At 51.7% G+C, this 18,166-nt stretch overlaps 1 protein-coding gene across 2 annotated transcripts in view; it reads right to left on the minus strand.

The window, feature by feature from the left end:
* The window catches only part of MYH7B (myosin heavy chain 7B), a 29,094-nt gene extending 11,194 nt beyond the window's left edge, over positions 1–17,900 (minus strand). The window contains exons 1-22 of one of the 2 annotated variants that reach the window (XM_021287865.2): positions 17,764–17,900; positions 16,852–17,007; positions 15,894–15,997; positions 14,043–14,186; positions 13,792–13,948; positions 13,662–13,689; positions 12,466–12,562; positions 11,591–11,614; positions 9,525–9,617; positions 8,691–8,754; positions 8,471–8,569; positions 7,312–7,415; positions 6,663–6,801; positions 5,964–6,082; positions 4,999–5,148; positions 4,511–4,681; positions 3,601–3,780; positions 3,381–3,513; positions 2,857–2,933; positions 1,447–1,534; positions 871–988; positions 140–263 (exon numbers count right to left, since the gene is read on the minus strand). In XM_021287865.2, the coding sequence (XP_021143540.2) occupies positions 140–263; positions 871–988; positions 1,447–1,534; positions 2,857–2,933; positions 3,381–3,513; positions 3,601–3,780; positions 4,511–4,681; positions 4,999–5,148; positions 5,964–6,082; positions 6,663–6,801; positions 7,312–7,415; positions 8,471–8,569; positions 8,691–8,754; positions 9,525–9,617; positions 11,591–11,614; positions 12,466–12,562; positions 13,662–13,689; positions 13,792–13,948; positions 14,043–14,186; positions 15,894–15,997; positions 16,852–16,948 (2,310 nt within the window). In that variant the 5' untranslated portion in view covers positions 16,949–17,007; positions 17,764–17,900. Of the gene's footprint in view, positions 1–139; positions 264–870; positions 989–1,446; positions 1,535–2,856; positions 2,934–3,380; positions 3,514–3,600; positions 3,781–4,510; positions 4,682–4,998; positions 5,149–5,963; positions 6,083–6,662; positions 6,802–7,311; positions 7,416–8,470; positions 8,570–8,690; positions 8,755–9,524; positions 9,618–11,590; positions 11,615–12,465; positions 12,563–13,661; positions 13,690–13,791; positions 13,949–14,042; positions 14,187–15,893; positions 15,998–16,851; positions 17,008–17,763 lie in introns of those variants that run through there. The other variant, XM_065031843.1, reaches the window with a different exon arrangement.
* Positions 17,901–18,166: the final 266 nt, after the last annotated feature.

Raw genomic sequence — 18,166 nt, forward strand, 5'->3', positions numbered from 1 at the left:
CTGCCCTCCTCAGTCCTGTGCAGGGCTTCTGCAGGGCTGTGGCCAGGCAGCGAGCAAGTTGGGCAGGGGGAGCAACCGGGATTGTAGAGAGACAGGAGGGGCAACATCTCCCTCCCAAGGACCAGCTGCCTGGTCTCACCTTGGTATGACCAAACTTGTACTGTGAGTGGTCCAGCTCCAGGGAGCTCAGCAGCTTCTCTGTGGCCTTTCTGCTGTCCACAAACTTGTCATCTGGAATGGCTGCTGGATTCAGGATACGGTAGCTGCAGGGACAAAGCAGAGGGGGGATATGCAAGAGAACCCCAGCACAGAGTTGGTGGCTTCATCATCACCTCTGTACCCCAGCTATGCCAGTTTCCCCTGGACACATGTCGCTGCAGCACAGGCTGGGGCTCCAAGGTGCAGTATGGGTTCTCCCGCAGGGCAGACACCAGGGAACCCCGCCAGATCTTAGTCCCTGAACAGAAGGAAGACTGCAGGTAGAGGCTACTGGCCTCACCACACCCGGTCAGGCCCAGGCTAAGCAGGGTGGATGGGGCCAGCCTGGAGAACGTGAACGATCCCAAGGGCATAGAGAAACCTGAGCTAGGATTAGAGGACCTGAGCCTTGCCACTATCTGCCTGCACCAGCTCTGCATTCAGCACCTCAGACATCACCAGCCCTGCTGTCTCATCGTGTCTGGCACCAGACTATCCATGTCTATCACCACAGAGCCAGCAGCAGAGCTTTCCCAAACTGCACGTGCACTGGGAATGTCGTGGTGGTTTAGCCCAGTCCTGCACAAGCTGGGGAGTGGGTCAGAGCCAGGGCAAGTCTGTCTCCCCACAGAACACGTGTGGGTTGCTGGGTGAGGAAGAAGAGGGAGTTACCGCTGCTTGAAGTCTGCATAGAGGATCCTGTTGGGGAATCCCTTACGGCAGATGCGGATACCTTCAAGGACACCGTTACATCGCAGCTGGTGCAGCACCAGGAAGGAATCCATGGCTCCTGCAGGTGAGAAGAGGGATGGAACATGCATTCAGTCCAAGCGGACAGGGGAAATGGAGCTGTAGCGTGGATCTGAACTCTGGAAACAGCCCATGATTTTGAACACAGGTGTTAACCTGTCCTGCAGGGCTATGCTGAGCAGCAATGCTGCAGCCTGGGCTTCGGACAGTGGGAATCAATCAGCCTGAAAGACTCATCCTTGCCTGCTGTTACACACGAGTGCAAGGCAGCCCAACCATCAATACACAGCCAAACGGGGAGCCTGGCAAAACTCATTCTCCCCAGTAGAGGAGATTGGCATGGGTTACAGGCATTTCCACACTGAGATGGCCTCAGTGACCACAGAAATGCTGAAAGAAAAGGGCTGGGCAGAAAGAGGGTGCAAGAGTCCCTGCCACCTCCCACATGTGGATGTCACCCAAAGGGACTGCCAGGGTGCTGTCTCAGTCCATACATACCTGGGGTCTTTGTCTCATTGGGGATGATGCAGCGGACAAAGTGGGGCTGAGTGGAGCGCAGGTTGGTCATCAGCTTGTTAAGATTCTCCTGTGGGGCAGATGTGGGGGATGAGGCACGAAGTGACAGCTCTGCTCCCCTACAACAAATCTCTCCAGTCCCTTTTCCCCACAGGCAGGAAGAGAGCAGACACTGAGAGCCCCATACCACTCCTCATGAGGGAGGAGTAATCTCCTCCTGCGTGGCTGCTCTCTGTGCTGTCCTGCCATCCCCAGCCCCACCGCCAGACCAAGTGCCTTCTGCCAGGGTGGGAGCAGTGGCAGAGGGGACTGGGCTGGCAGACATGCCAAACTGGCACCTGCAGGTTTTGCTATGCTGGAGAGGAGCCAGATGCTTCCCAAGTATTTGTAGGCAAAGATTTGCTGCACCTGCAAATCCAGTGCTGGCATCTGCACTGGCTGCAGTTCTCATCTCATCAGGCTTTCCCTGCACCTCCACAGTGCTGCCCATGCCCTTCAGCCATGACAGAGGGCCCTGCCGATCCATCCTGGGCCTCCTTCTCTCTCCAAGGCAGGGCTCAAGCTTAGACATGGCCTAAGCCAAGACATGGTCCTGCTTTTTCTTATGGGAAAGGCATCTGCGCGCTCTATCTTTCAGTCTGCCTTGCCCTGCTCATACAGGCTCAGCCTGTCCTGGACCAGTTCCATGACATCATGGGCCAACTTCTCACTGCAGACTTTCTTCAAGGCCTGTGACTTGTCCAGGAGGAAGAAAGTCACACATCGCCCTGAACAGAGTTTCCAACACAAGCGCTGCCCTCTTTGAGCACCCTGTCATCACAAGGCTGTGGTGGCGGAACACAGCTTTGGGCTCACACACGCCTCTCTGCTGTTTTCCAGTTGCTTATTAAGCTCTGGGGTGGACAAATAACTCCTGTCGTGAGCATGGGAATGGGGGAGTGTGTTAGGCTGAGCTGCTAAATAGCTCAGGTCACCTCCCTGGACAGGCCAGCAAAGAGCTGCCTGCTCAGAGACCTGCAAGATTCTCCTCCATTTTCTTCTGCCCAAAGGCTGTCCTTCCCGCCGACAAGAATGAGGAGAGAAGTAGCACAGACTTAAAGTGATGTTCATGTAATACATTATCTAAACATCACTACAAGTCTTAACTGCCGCTCTCTCAAAGGTGAAGGAGCCGCTGAGCAGCACAAGCGTCACGAGGGCAGAAGCAGCACAAGCCCCAGCTCAAAGGGACCCATCGCTCTCCCAGCCTGGAGCCTCCTGTCCTTCCCTAGCAGCACAGGGACAGGGCTGGGACGCTGACAGATACCCCAGTGTCTTGGCAGGCAAGCGGGACTGGCACTGGGACACTGAGCATGCTTCCCCCATGGCCTTGGGCGAGGGGCTGGCTCTTACCTTGTGCAGTTGCGACACTGTTTGGAAAGAAGCTGCCTTTTTACGTTTCTCCTTGGTCCCTGGCTTGTGAGGTTCCTCTGTTGGGTTGAAATATTGATTAATTACATCAGTGAAGCATCTGCTTGGCTTGGAGGGCTCAGGAGCACCCCCAAACACCTCTGAATTGCCCACAGCCCCTGCTCTGTCTAAAGCAGAGGTGGCAGCGCCCTGCTGCAGAGAAAGCCGCAGACCACCACAAACATCTGCTGTGGCACCCAGCTCTGGGTGTTGTCCCTCAGCTCTTGGTAACAGGAGACCCCCTCACATATCCCAAGTCGCAGGGCCACCAGGACAGCTGTACAGCACTGCACAAGCTCAATTCTACCCAGGTCAGAGAGGATTTTAGGGGTCAGTGTGGGTCTTCCTTTTGCCTGGGCTGCTAGGTGCAGGAATGCTGCACCAATAGTTGGGCATGGGGGTGAGGAGGCTTTGCTGTAAAGGGAGGGAGAGACTGAGGTCAAAAAAGGGGTGAGTTTGTTCCTCACCTGAAGTAGAACCCACATAGTTCTCATAGAGGGAGGCCAGGAGCTTGTTTTGGGATTTTTGGAAGACAGACACCACTGTCTCATTCAGGGGGTCCTTGTTCTTGTCCAGCCACCCAATGATGTTGTAGGGCACCTGTCACCAGAGGAGAGAGGCAAAGGTAAGGACAGTTCTGCAAGAGAGAAGGTGCGAATGCTGTGGAAGAGCTGACAAGGGACGTACCACACCCGCATAGTGCACCAGCTCAAAATGGGCCTCATATTTCCGCTTTTTATCCGGACGGGGCTTCTGGAAGTTTGGCGATTTCCCAATGTGGTTGTCATAGAGCTTGGCTTTGAACGACATGTCGGAGGCTTTCGGGAACATGCACTCCTCTTCGAGGATGGACAGGATTCCCAACGGCTGCAGGGAGAAGGTGCTATAAAGATGTCTGAGCTCAGTGCTGCCACATCCCAACGGGGGATTCCCTGTGTCACTGAGCAAGGTGAGGCAAGGCTCGAATTGGGAGATCTTGTCTTCATTCAGACAAATGGTACCAGACACTGGCCATGGAACAAGCTATCACTGGTGTGTTCCAGGCTGCGTCTGAGCTCCAGCCAGTCTGACTGGGACCAGCCAGGCTTGCAAGACATGGGGGCTTGCCCAGGTCCAACAGATTGTTGGGAAGGGGAGGATCCCCTCCAGTATCCTGACAAGTTTGGTCCTTTCCAAAAAACAACAAAAAAAAGGTGAGTTCCCTCCATGCCATGGTGGAAATCTTTTAAATTTTTTATACAAGCTGTTCTGAATCCGTGAGTACTCGACTAAGATGCCCTGAGGGACAAGCAAACGGATTGGAAAAAAGAGGCAGAGATCACCATTCTCTGGAGGAAAAGGCTGCAGTGGGTTTTGTGGCTCACTGGTAGGTAGGAACAAAATTTTGTGGTTTCATAAAGTCATAATTTGTGTCAAAAAGGACTCAGTGGGCTGGAGGGTCTGAGCTGGAAGTGAGGGGAAAACAAAGCTGGGCACTTGCCACTGACTGGGGAGGGAATCGTTTCATTTCTGGTAGCACAGCACCCTCCCTATTCCAGTCTTTGCAAACAAGCTGCCTACCAGAAGTACCATTCCTGTGCCCTGACTCATGCGTTACCTTCTCAATTAGGTCGATGCAAGCCTGCAGGTCCAGGCCAAAGTCAATGAAGACCCATTCGATGCCTTCCTTCTTGTATTCTTCTTGCTCCAGGACAAACATATGGTGGTTGAAGAACTGTTGCAGTTTCTCATTGGTGAAGTTGATGCACAGCTGCTCAAAGCTGTTGAACTGCAAGAACAAAACAAACCTGCATCAGAAGGAAGAACTCCAGATGCAAAGGGATTCACTCTTCTGCTTTGTCTGGGTGATCTTTGCCAGGTTCATCTGGATTGCTACCAGAACAGGTAGCCAGGAATCACTGGAAAGTGTGTCCACAGCAATGTTAGAACACCCTTGCGAGCTGCCTGTTTGCTCTTCATAAATTAATTCAGACAAGAGCTATTTTTCAATCAAGGCCAGAAGCTTCTTGGAGAAGACAGAGAAGACACTGAGCTGTTTAGCTACAACATTCCCCCAAACCATTGCAGAGGGCACACAGAACTCACGTCAAAGATCTCGAAGCCTGCAATGTCCAGTACTCCGATGAAGAACTGTCTGGCCAGCTTGGTGTCTAGAGTCTTGTTGATCCGAGTCACCAGCCACTTGAACATGCGATCGTAGGTGGCTTTAGCCAAGGCTCCTACAGCATAGACAACCTGCCAAAGCAAAGCAGAGAGAGGGTCATGAGCACTTATGCTTCTCCCTGCTTTTGTTGGAGCTGGAAGCTGAAGAACAGAGCTCCTCTTGGCATACAAAGGACAGACAGACAGATTTAGGGAGTTCATGGTTACAGTATATGCTCCAGGATTAGTCTTCACATGCTCTCAAGTGTGTTTTTATATCCCTGGTCTGGTCTCAGCCTCTAAGGTTTTAGGATACTGTTTCAGTCTAAAGTGATATTTTCAGATGCCTTGTGCATAGCAGGAGCCTACAGCTCACTTCGGGTAAGACATTAGCTCCCGAGGTCTTCTTGAATTTTACTTGAGTACTGGCTTGCACTGTTCAGACCAGCTTTGAGTTCCTAACTGTGATGTGGCTAGAATCTGACAAGATAAATTTTTGGTGCATTTGAGTCTCTCACAAGATCAGTTTAGGTGAGTTCTAGATGAGTTCTTAGATGAGTTTTCTACTTTCCAGAGCTGAACTCTTCATGGGAGTGTGACTGTCTCTGAAACAGATCCATAGAAACTGGACCACTTCTGCCTGCTGCCTAACCCACATTTCAAAGATACAGAATTGAACATCCAGCCTTGGTTAATATCCAAAGTTATCTGTCAGCTCTGCTACCATCTTTCCCAGCTGCTAGGAGCAAGTAACTGCAGATATGTCTTCTCATGCTGCTCTGGGATCTCCTCCTAAACCAAGAGAATGAACTGAAGCACCAGTTGCTCTGTGCAGAGAACATCACACCACAGACCTGCCTGCAGAGGAGTCACATACCCTGTGAGCAGGGAGCCCGTGTCCCACTCACCTGCTCCACGTTCTGACCTTTGGTCACGTACTCATTGCCCACTTTCACACGAGGATGGAGCAACCCCTTGATGAGATCAGCTGAGCTGATTCCCATGAGGTAGGCAGCTTTGTCAGCACCTGTGAAACAGTGCAGAGGCATGGGGAGTCAGCAAGAAAGCCTCAGGAACGAAAAATAGAAAATAAAACTACCAGCTCTTCCACTGACCAATGCTAACTATACTAGTTTTCCCACCTGCTCCAGAGTCTCCTCCAGTGTTTAATGTGATTTCCCATCTTAGATACTTAGATCTTAGACACTTTCTATGTCTGGACCTCCTGCCTGAGAAGTCACTGTTTGGAGAAGATACCTATCAGGTTTTTGAGTATTCTTGATCTGGGGATCTCTATGCATTTTCCAGTGGAAATCTGGATTTCCATGGACTGAATTTGAACTGGCCAGAAGAGAGGTGATTGTCTTGCTTATCTTTCATAGACTTCTAATAGCAGATTGTAGCCAGAAAATCACCTTTGTAGGGAAAGATCTGCTACATCAAAATCTTCTTTCATTACCAGGTATCAGCTGAACCCTGCGCTGAGATTCCTGAGGAAAGGGGACCTCTTCCTTCATGAGCAGGTCCTTGCAGTCCTGATCCACCCAGGGAAGTTATCACAACCTGCCTTTGGAGGAATCTGCCTGGCAGCACAGAGCCAAACTCACTTTCAGTGCCGTCAGCCTCTGCCTGCTCTTCCCGCTGCTTTTGCTTGAACTTCATGTTGCCGAAGTGCATGATAGCGCCCACTATTTTATAGGAGCCGTATTTCTCATCATTGCTGAAGCCCAAGATGTCCATGGCATGCTGAGGAGAGACAAAGTAGTATAGGTAGAACAAAGTCAGCACTCTGAGTTGAGGGCTGGTTCTCCCACCATCTCCTAAGGCACTCTCTCTACCCTGGGGCTCTGGATGGACATCTAGACAAAGAAACCTGTCTGTGGGATTTTGAATGCGAGTCTAGCTCCCACAAGATCTATCTGAAAGCAAAAGGACTAGCTTAGCATCCACAAGCAGGAGCTTTTCCAAGCTGAGGTCTCATCTTCTCATGTGAGCCATGAGAAGTGCTTACATGCTACAGGCCCTTCCTAATGCAGGGAATTACTCTCCCTTCTCTCTGCCTGAAGGAGGCGGTTGATGGAGATCAGAGTCACTCTGCTCTTTCTTGCAGGCTCACAGCATGTGTAGAGCAACTGCCAATAAAGCACCTTACAGCTAGTTTAGAAGTGGACACAGAAAAGCCAGGATATGTCCCCATGTCTGCCCAGAAGGAGGTTGTGCCCTCCCCCAGGCAGTGCAGTGTGAAGGAAGACTTACATCTGTTGCCATGAGTTCCTCGCCATCATCCAGGTTGTCCACAGTTGTCACACCCTGGGAGCAGAAGTGGTAGTCATAGGGGTTGAGAGAGAGCAGCAGCATATCTGTTGGGGGAAGACAGGCAGAGGGTGAGGCCAGTCTGACAGACACAAGGCTGGGGCAGAGGGACAATCCTGGACACAGATGAAGAGGTAAGGCTTCACCAGCCTCAACTAGAGGGCACCAGCCAGTGGGAGGAACAGTCTCTTCATGCCCAGGCAAGTCCACACATGGGTCCATTTCTTCTGTGATGTGCCTCCTGCTTGCTATCTTGGGATACAGCTAGGCTGCAGACTGATTTAGAAGTGGCCATCCATGTCCTTGTGACCACCAGATAAGATTACTGCTCTACACAGCTCTCCAGACCTGCCTAATAAGGTATTGTTCCCAACCCAGCAACAAGCTCGAGAGCCGGCAGCCGAGGCTGACCACCCCAGGGGATGGTGCCAGCCATCCTTCTGCAGCGTGGAAACTTCTCCTGTGCACTCCATGTGCCCTGGCACCTGAGGGGAAGGGCTGCTCAGAGCATGGGACTGCACTGGGCCAAATTCAAGTCAGGTGGGACTGCCCCGGGAAACACATCTAGGATATGTCTACACCAGGGCTGCTGCAAGTGAGCTGAGCAGCTGTTTTCAAGCTCATCTGAAACAAGTCATGTCATTAGAACGGCTGAAGAAGCCCAGAGTGGGCTGCAAAACACTTCCCCTTACCCCAAAACGAGTAAATACCCAGGCTGCACATGCTGATGTCAGTGCTGTACTCACCAAACAATGAGCACACTATGCAAGGCAGCTTTGCCAAGTGTGCTCCTACCCTGCACGTGGACGCTGAGTGACCATTTCTCTGCTCATAGACAATTGCAGAAAGGGCTTTAGTCTGGCTTCTCAGTCAGTGAGGATAAAGGAGGCTAGACTGGATGACCTCTTGAAATCCCTTCCACCCCGAATTATCCACCAATCCTATGATCTTGCACAGCTAGCAGAGCATTCAAGGGCAGTACCTACATGGTGAGCTGGTTTTGCTCATTCCCTGGGGACCCCGTGGCTGACAATAGAGCTCCTTGTGGCTGTTTTGAGATCACCATGTTATAAAGGCTATGCTGCAGCTTTGGCTGCCTTACCTTGCAGCTCTGGTTTCTTCCCAGAGAGGATCTGGTAGTAGATATGATAGCTTCGCTCTTTGGGTTGCTGGAAAATCACTCTTGATTTTTCCAGAAGATCTAGAAGCAAACAGGGCAGAGGAGTTAAAGAACGGCTTGTTCTTTCCTGGAGCTGACCCAGCATGGGCACAAATAGTGAGATGAAATCCCTCCCCGCTGCAGCTGGCACACGTTTACTCACAGATGTCAATGTCTGCAGAAGCCAGCTTCCCCGAGGGGCCAAAGTGGATCCGGATGAACTTGCCCTGAAAACACGCACAGGAGGTAAGTGCTGGGCTTGGCAACACAGGTACACTTCCGAACAGCTCCTAGAAACCTCATATAACTACAAGACACTGGTAATTTCCCATTTCTTAGGCTTCTGCTGATGCCAGGCAAGCTACTGGGGTCTGTGAGAGGGACGTGAGTGAAGTTCTCTGGTTTGTAATGTGCGGAGGGTCAGATGGCATAAGGCTTTACACACTAGGTAGGTGGAAATTTCACTCACAGCAGATAAATCCCTGTCCTCAGGCCTGTTCTTAAAGCTCAGCACTTCTGCAGGGCAGCCTGCCCACAGCCTCCTGCTGTGCTGAGGAATCTCACCCAGGAGCATCTCCTTTCCTTCCAAGGCACAAGAGCAGGCATCAAAGCCACCTGTGGCTGATCAGCTCTGCATCCCCCCGCACAGCTGGGCTTAGCAAGAAAAGATGCTGCCCCCTGGAAGGGGCACACTTATCTGTCCCAGCTCCAGCACTCCAGGCTGTGATTACTGGCCCTCTCCACTTTGGTGCTCTAAGGGACTTCTCTCCAGCCACAGGCTGTGACAGCAGAGCTGTTTGTTCGGGCCAGCACACCATTTGCTGCACTGATGTAGCAGGGAGAAGCTTGGCCTCAGCAGTCCGATCCCACCATGATGCAGAGCTAGCTCCTGCTACGTGCCTTTGGTTCACACCGTACAAAACCGCAATACCACAAGCAACACGTTCATCTTACATAAATGTGGCACATCATCTCTCTGTCTTGCTAAGGCACTTACAAAACGTGAGGAGTTGTCATTTCTTATGGTTTTGGCATTGCCGAAAGCTTCCATAGCTGGGTTAGCCTCAATGATTTGATCTTCGAGGGTGCCCTGGAAAACAAAACCAGAAGATGTGTCTGCTGCCACCCAGCCAGAGGGGATCTGTTACCAAAGCATAGAGAAACAGAGACTGGGGGTCCTTGCACCATCTTCCTGCCACGCTCCTTGGCGGTCTTTAAGAGCCTGCTGCTCCTGAGACATCTCCTTGTCTCATGAGAGGATGCGGTTTGACTTAGGGGTCAGCAGAGCTGGATTTTGCACCAATGCCCTCTGGGCTTCTCCTTGCCTAAACTGGCCCCTCTGAAGATGCAGACTGCTGTCCCCTCTGCACACAGCAGTCCTTCGCCCCTTTCTTAGGCTGCTACAATACACAAACCAAGACCAAGCACAGACTGTTACCACAACAGTCTGAAAATTTTCAGGCTCTTTGACTCTGCCAGGAGCCTCCTCTTTCACCAAACCAAAGCCTTGGACGGTTCAAACCACAGCACACTGCAGAAGAAGAGCTCCAGAGAACAGGCTTATCTATGACTCTTACACCAACATGTACAGCAGGGCCACAATGTGATGGGAACACATCACAGGTCCCAGCCAGCATGACCTGCTGAACTCACTGGAGCTCTCCTCAGCAAGGCCCAAAATTAATCTTCCCCCAAACTTGTTTTTCCATTCGTGTCTCACACGTGCAGTTTGAAGAGAAAGAGGCAGCCTCCACCTAATGCACACAAAGCACACCAAGAATTCACGGAGAGAAGCAAGTGACTCGTGTCAAGCTACACGGAGGACAGTGGGATTTGACAACAGCTGCAGAGTTTGGCGGCACGGACACCTGCAGGATTTTTCATGAGAGCTTTTGCCCGTGCTCGGACACATTACAGTCCATAGGGCTTTCCTTAGGTGGGAAACACCAGCTCTGGGCTCTGCCCACCAAAAGCCATGCTGTCTTTTGGACGACTGCTCCCCATCTCTGCAGCTCCGGGCACTTGAAGAGCAAAAGAGACAGGGAGCAGCCGCAAATCACGGCTTTACTAACAGCCTGGGTTTTGTCACTCGGATATCCTTTGATCTGTTAACTTTAAATTCAGCCTGAAGTAAAATTGCCTGGCCTGTGAGATTCAACAGGGGCTTTCCCATGGGCTGTCCTGGGACCCACAGAGTCAGCCCCCCATCTATCTCAACCGTAGTAAGTTTGCCCAAGAGGTCCAAGACTCACGTTAATGAGTGCCCCCCACCCAAGAGTGTGCATCAGCTACAGGCTGTCGCTCGGCGTGCAGAGAAAGTGAGGGCCAAGGACACACGACTGAGCTGCTGAAAAGGCTGAGCCCTTGGGATGCTGGAAGTGCCAGGGACTGAACCTCTGCTGGATTTAGAAAGCACTCAGTTGTTTCCTTGGAGCTAAGCAAGCACCTTCGAAATGTGCCCCAGAGAAGGACATCAGCTGCCTGCAGTGTGGTGGGTCGAGCCAGCTCAGGTCTTTGCAGAAGGTGGCGTGTCCAGGCACCATCATGGCCCCGGTCTGCAGCCAGAGCAAAGCACTGCCCGGGGCAAAGAGGCTCTTCCCCTGCCCCCCAGCACCACCACCCCCACCTGGGCCTCGAACCTTGGGGGAATTTACCAGCTCAGAGAGTGGGGGCTTCACCATCCCTTTGGAGGAGCCCACGCCACCCCCAGGCAAACACTGCACTGGTTTGAAATGGGTTGGCCTGGGTTGGACTAGGTGGTTGGGTTGAACTAGATGATGTCCAGAGGTCCCTTCCAACCCCAACCATTCTGTGAGAATCTGAAGAGTAATGATCCCTTGAAGGAGAGGCTGGAGTCAGAAAGGTAGAAAGTCACTAAGAGATGAAACACCAAATCTTCAAACTATGGGAAGGCAGGAGATACAAATCCAAGCAGGGAACTAAATGCAGCTCCCAGAGCCAAGGGAGATGCCCCACACCACATTCCCCATCACCCCGTCACAGCTCTGTGCTGCAGCAGAACCCTGGCCTCAGTGGTAAAGACCAGGAATCTACAACACTTACCCCAGTTTTAGTGGCAAGAGCTGCCTAGAGAAAGGAAAGAAAATTGTCTTTAGAAATTCAGAAAAGGCAGGCAAGAACCACAAGAATCATGGTCAGAAAAGCAGGGCATGACCATTTAGTGCCAAAAAACGTCCAAGAAAAAAAATGGGAGGATTAAACTTTATAAGAGATGCCAAAAAGTTGTTAAATAGATTAGCTCAAGAAAATAGAGAAATGCGTCAAAAAGCAAGAACAGTTAAATCCAAACCCAAAGAAGAGTAAAGAAAATAATGCTGAAGTATTGCTTGTCTGGTACCTAAAGCAGCCAGTTTGCTTCTACAAGGGAAAAGCAGGCTGGAGCCTCAACATGTCAAGAAGAAATAAGCAATTGCAAGGGCAGCTCAAAAATAACCAGCACCAAAGAAATGCAAGAATCAAAACAAGAGCAAGAAAAGCACAAGGTAGAAAAGGGTCAAAATGAACAAGAGGGGAAAAAAGGAGAAAAGGACGAAAAGCAAGGCTTAAAAGAGACAAGGTGGGAAATGGCAGGTTTATTCCATTCTTTTAATGCTTCTTAAGAAGAAGATCTGTGGGGTGTTGAAGGAGGGAGAAGATAGAGGGCATCTAAAGCACCTCTTGCAGGCTGCACAGATTGAGCAGCCACATTAAAAAAATCTCATTTCCCCTTGAGCAGAATAATTTCAAGCCTTGCTTGTTCAAAAGTTGGGGAAAAGCCAAGCCCTGGGTGGGTGAGACCAAAACACGCTTCCAATGCAAAAAGTTGAGGGAAGAAAAAAATAAGTAACAAGAAGAAAGGGGGAGGAGGGAAAAAAGGGGAAAAAAATAATAAAGAAAGGAAGAAAACAGCAAGAACTTGTTTCAAAAGAGGGTCTTACTAATTTCTTGCCCGGTGTGTCGCCCAAGGCTGCGACAATGGCAAAGTACTGAATGACCCGCTTGGTGTTTACAGTCTTACCAGCACCAGATTCTCCGCTTAGAGTAACAGAAATACACAGATCAAGGACATGAGGCAAAGAACAGGCACAACTTCAAGCAGACACCCTGCCAACCTGCCACCCCGCTCATCGTGCTGGAGGGAGAAGCAAAGTATCGGAGGGACGGGGATGCCGGTACTATCAATCCCCTCCAGCCTCAGGGTGTACGTGCTCGTCTTTGGGGCTTCTCTTTGGAGCAAAACGCAGCTCCATCATCACAAGCTCAGGCTCTGCCTCCTTGCAGGTGCCGTGGGGGCTCAGCTGCCCAACACAGATATGGCAGGAGGTGCTGGCGCCCACCAAGGCTGTACGGCCCTGGCCCCGGGGCTTCAGCTGTTCATGCTTAGCAGGAACTGGCCTCTCCTGCTGCGGCCGGGCAGTTCCAGCTCACCCGTGGTGTTGGGGTGCTTGGAGCTGGCAGCAGCACTGTGCTGGGGCGAGTCCTGCCCGGGCGGGCGCGGGGACCAGCGTGCCCGGCGCAGGGTGTGGGCGGTCGGCGGCCCCCACTGAGCTCATCCCTGGAGTTAGCTGATCTGCCATTGTAATCCCAGATCACAAAGAGCCGGGGGGGGTCGGGGAGCAGGGCTCGGACACGCGCCAAGCATCTCTCAGCAGCCCCTGCCTTTCCTAATTAGGATATGGCGGAGGCTAAAAATGTCCGTGGCTCCTGGCAGCGGCGTAGGGTCCTTTAGAGTCCTTTATATAGCCCTTATCTATATGTCACTTGAAATCAACCTGGCCTACACCCTCCCACGTCACCCCCCTCCCCTGCAACGCCCCTCAGGCCACCACCACCATCTCCCTCTGGCCTTGGCTTCCATCTCTCCTTCCCCCTCACTCCTCCTCGCACACTGGTGGCCGGGGTGCCCCACGGCAGCTCCTGCAGCTGTCGGGGTGTGGGGGAGCCCACTGGGGGCTTTGTCACCTGGTGTGGCGGCAGGCTGGGCGGGAAGGGACAGGGGTGACAGCTGCTGGGGCAGGGGGGACATGGCCAGGGGGGCCTCCTGGGGCACAGGGTGCTGGCCCAGGGCTGCCCAGGAGGGCAGAATGAGGGGACATTGACTGCTGGGCAGGGCAAGGGCATGGAAGGCACTTACGTGATGAGCATGGACTGGTTTTCGCGGTCTGGAAGAGAAAGAGCAGGCGTTAGGCTGGTGCCACCCACCTCACCCCCTGTCCCAGGAGCCCAAACCCCCCAAGATGGGGGTCCCCGGGGTGAAGGCTTACTGCGCAGCATGTCGTTGTAAGCATTGTCGGCGATGGAGTAGATGTGCGGGGGTGCCTCCGAGCGCCGCTTGCCCTTGTAGGCGGCCACCACGGGCGCGGTGTAGACGGGCAGCCACTTGTAGGGGTTGATGGTGACGCAGAAGAGCCCTGAGTAGGTCTGGGGGGGAAAGGGGGTGGATGAGGGATGGAGGAGCCCTGATGTCCCTTCACCTCCCCACCCCAGGGGGTGACCCCTGGTGCCATCAGCTTACGTAGATCATCCAGTGGGAGTAGCGGCGCTTCAGGTTATAGAGCACAGAAGCCTCGTTGAGGTGTGTCAGCATGGCCATGTCCTCAATCATGTCGAACTTCGGGGGGTTCATTTGCTGCACCTCATCTTCCTTCACCACCCGCGTCTGCCAGAGGACACATCAGATGGACCCCAGCCCCACCAAACACCCTCTCCCCCAAAACCCACTGGGTGGGTGGACATAGTTGCAGCCCCATGCTGGGGACAGTGCCTGCTGCCCTCCTGACAGGGCTGCCTTCTATTTTGGAGTGATGGGGGCAGGGGAGCCCCACCAGCACCCCAGCCACAAAACCCACCTGGGAAAAGCAAGCCCAAGCCCATCCCCTCCCCAGGGACACAGGCAGTGGCCGAGCCCAGTAAAGGGGTCCAAGCTGAGGGACACCAAGATGTCACCCCACAACATGCTTAACACCCCTGTCCTGTGCTCTTCTTCGCACCCCAAAACCCCACAGCAGCACAGACTTCAGCTCGGAGACACCCCCAATTATTCAGGCAAACAGCTGAAGCCTGTACCCCAGCACTTAGAACTGGATTTACTTAATCCCAAGAAACCAAGCACTGGGGAGCTATTGCATTACATATCTGGCCTGAATGGAAGAAGTTCGATTTATCAAAGGGTCTTGTTAGTAAAGATTAAATGAAACCTTTCTAAGAGGTTTTTTTCACAGGTGAATGTGAAGTGAGTGGTCCCAGAGTGTTAGGTGTTGAAAGCAGGAGGGTAGATAGAGGAGAAGAGTGGGGTTATGCCTCTTGAAACTGCTCCTGCTGGAAATACTGATCCAGGGAAAAGAGATATAGTTTAAAATTTTGTAAATCCATGCCAAATTGCTACAAAAACCAGTTTCAAGAGGAAACAGCAAAAAAGGTTTGGAAAATGCCTTGTCTGCAGAAGCTGAAAATCTCCAACCACAGCACTTTAAACACCAGAATAAACTTTTCAAATTGACACCCCCTCCCCAACATCCTTTCTTTTGGGGCAGCAAAAATATTTTTTCTTTTTTTTTTTCCAATTTCAGACAAAAATATTTTCGAAACTTTGACGCTTTTCAAAGACGATTCTGAATATTTCTTTTAAATTCAGCAGCCATGAGCACTTCTCAGTGCTGTGACGACTATCCAAGAAACAGCAATAACAAAGTCTACCATCTACTGCCTGGTCAGGTCCTTGTTCTTTATACCAGTTTTATACTAGCGTAATGATGTTGCGGGGCCACACAACGCCTGTCCCTGAGAAATTAATATTAATTAAGCTAATTTGCGGCTATTTCTACTGGATATTATCTTCACAAATATCAGCTGATTGTTGCTTTGCCTCCCTCCTGCTGCTGGAGAGACGGTGCCTCACCACCAGACATAGCTGCTCCTACCCCTTTGCCCAGCGCTTATTCTGCTGCACTTCTCAGCTAAAATGAGCAAGAATTGGCCAACTGGCCTCTTACCTCTTGTTTTCACCTTCGAGATGAGCCGGGCAGCGGTTCAGCATTGCACGGGGCTGTGCTGGAGCCGCTGCTGCCTTTGGGCAGATCTTCCAGCCCAACTGTCCCCCTGTCCCCTTCCGTCTGTCTCCCACAGCAAACTGTGCTTGCAAGCAAACCCTCGATGGGGGGATGCTGAACCGTTGCCACTCTTGACAAGTAACTGGCCTACGTGTCCTGACACCCTGCGGTGTGTGTCCCCTCGGGGCACGGCTGATCGCTCAGCATGGAAGGGTTATCAGCAAGAGCTTGGATAGTTTCAAACATGATCTTATCACGCGTATCCCCCACCCGCACACACTTGCCAGCCCTTGGAAAATGAAAGGTATTTTGCTTACCTCCTTATTTTTGGTTTCCACAGTGACTTTGCCACCAGAGCTTTCTTTGATTTCCACTTCGATATAAGCTTCTTTCTCATCCGGGATCCAAGCTCGCTTCTTTCCTAAAGGAGGAGAAAAAAGGGAAGGGAAGGGAAGGGAAGGGAAGGGAAGGGAAGGGAAGGGAAGGGAAGGGAAGGGAAGGGAAGGGAAGGAAAGGAAAGGAAAGGAAAGGAAAGGAAAGGAAAGGAAAGGAAAGGAAAGGAAAGGAAAGGAAAGGAAAGGAAAGGAAAGGAAAGGAAAGGAAAGGAAAGGAAAGGAAAGGAAAGGAAAGGAAAGGAAAGGAATATAAAATGTAGGAAACCATTTGAAATTTTCAGCTGAAAGACACATAAATGCAGTCCAATAATGTGGAATGACAATGATTCCTACACTCCAGTCACAGGAGCTGGGATTTCTTTGCCTTTTTCATGTTTGGCAGCTGTTTAATTTGCCAAGGTCAACTTTAATCTGATAGAAGTCTGCTGTTTCATGTGTGCTTGCACTCAGATCATCGTGAAAAGAGAATGGTGAGAGAAAGCAAAACTGTCCTTGTTTGTCAAGCCGAGAGGAGCAAGTTGGGCCCTGAAGCCCCAAGCATGGTGAGCACGGTACAGCAGGGTGGCTGGCACCGAGCAGGCACCTCCAGAATGAAACAGAACTGGAGAAGGCTTTGCCACCGGTCCCTCAGCCCCTCCGTCCCTGAGGGTCGGGGGAGAGGAGCAGACATTCCACTCACATCTCAGCAGACAAAGAGACAGTCAGAAATCTACTTTTCCAACTTCTGACATCTTCCTGTCCTCCAGGGTGATGGGGACAATTCTGCAGTACCTGCAATACCACGGGTACCAGCACTGGGGAAGGGACGGAGATGCTCGGCAAAGAGAGCCATGGCCAAAGCTGCCCTGGGGCTGTGCCGAGAGCTGCCCTGGGGTCTTACCATCGAACGGGATTGTCTGAAGCTTCAGCTGCTCCGTGTAGCTTTTCCGGAGGTATTCAGCAGCCTCCCCAAACTCGCTCATGTCCAGCATAGACATCTTGCCCAGCTAGACAAAGACTTGGCAACAGCAAAGGAAAACTGAGAGACACCTGAAAGCTGGAAGGAAGGAAGGAAGGGACAAGGAGTCAGTGCATGGGGAAAGCACTCGCTGCTGGGCTGCTAACCAAGAGAAACAGGGCCACCAAACAGGCTTTTACTTTTAGAGAGTGAGAGAAGACAGTGACAACAATACCAACTAATAATAACCATAATAACATGACAATTACTAAACACTTGTCCTTCTGCTGCTATCAGCCCCGCACTGCAAGTGCCAGCTGGATGAGCCAGCATCACTTTGGTGTCTAAATCCACATTTGGATTTTAGGCATCATCCCAGATCATCAATGACACCCCTTCTCTTGATAAACTCAGCTAAAAACTACCCCAGCCCTACAGATCTTTTGGAGCCCTGATCCCTGCACAAAACTTCCACAAAAAAACTGGGTTTATGTTGCAGAGCAATATTGCAGGAAGATAAAAAGCAAGACTGGAGGTTTTATCCCTGAGAAGACCCCTTCTAGAAGACTGCTTGGAAAAGCACATTTATGACAGTGCTTTCTAATACCCATCTAAAGCTGTATCCCACAGCAGAGCTCGGAAACGCCGCAGCTATAGCGAACACAGCCACCGCTGGTAACCAGCAACTTGGCAAAGCGCACCGACCGCAGCAAAAATGCTCTCAATCCAGGTCTGTCCCACCCTCCCCTGTGCCACCAGTCAGTCCCTGTCCTCCGGGAACATCCACCCTGCCGAGGTGAAGCGGGTTAGTAGCAGAGGACAAGCGTGCACACAGACATGCTCTTTCTTACTAACCTTGGCGATAGGACTGAGTGGCTGTGTGCACGCAGCAAAGCCCCTTTTTATTGTGTCTGTCAAGGTCAGAGTGGGAAAAGATATGTCAGAAATTCCCATGTGTCATGTCCACACAGCTCCATTGGTGCTGCTGTCCCACTGCCTGGAGAGACACAAAAGGCAAACTTCGCTTTTATCTCACTGCAAATGCAGCCTGGTTATTTTTATTCCTGTATTGTCAGGCGAGTACAAAGGCAGAGTGAGAAGCAGGGCAGGCAGCACAGCTCTCCCAGCTCTCCCAGCCTGTCCGGCCAGCAGCAGAGGAACAAGAACTTCACCATTTCCTTCTGCACCTGAGCAATCCGTCCTCCTGCTCCCTCCCTGCACCCCGCCAGGAGAGCCGCTGCCTGCTGGGGTGTGTGCA

This window comes from Columba livia, chromosome 16 (assembly GCF_036013475.1).
Source record: "Columba livia isolate bColLiv1 breed racing homer chromosome 16, bColLiv1.pat.W.v2, whole genome shotgun sequence".
In the NCBI taxonomy this organism is placed as follows: domain Eukaryota; kingdom Metazoa; phylum Chordata; class Aves; order Columbiformes; family Columbidae; genus Columba; species Columba livia.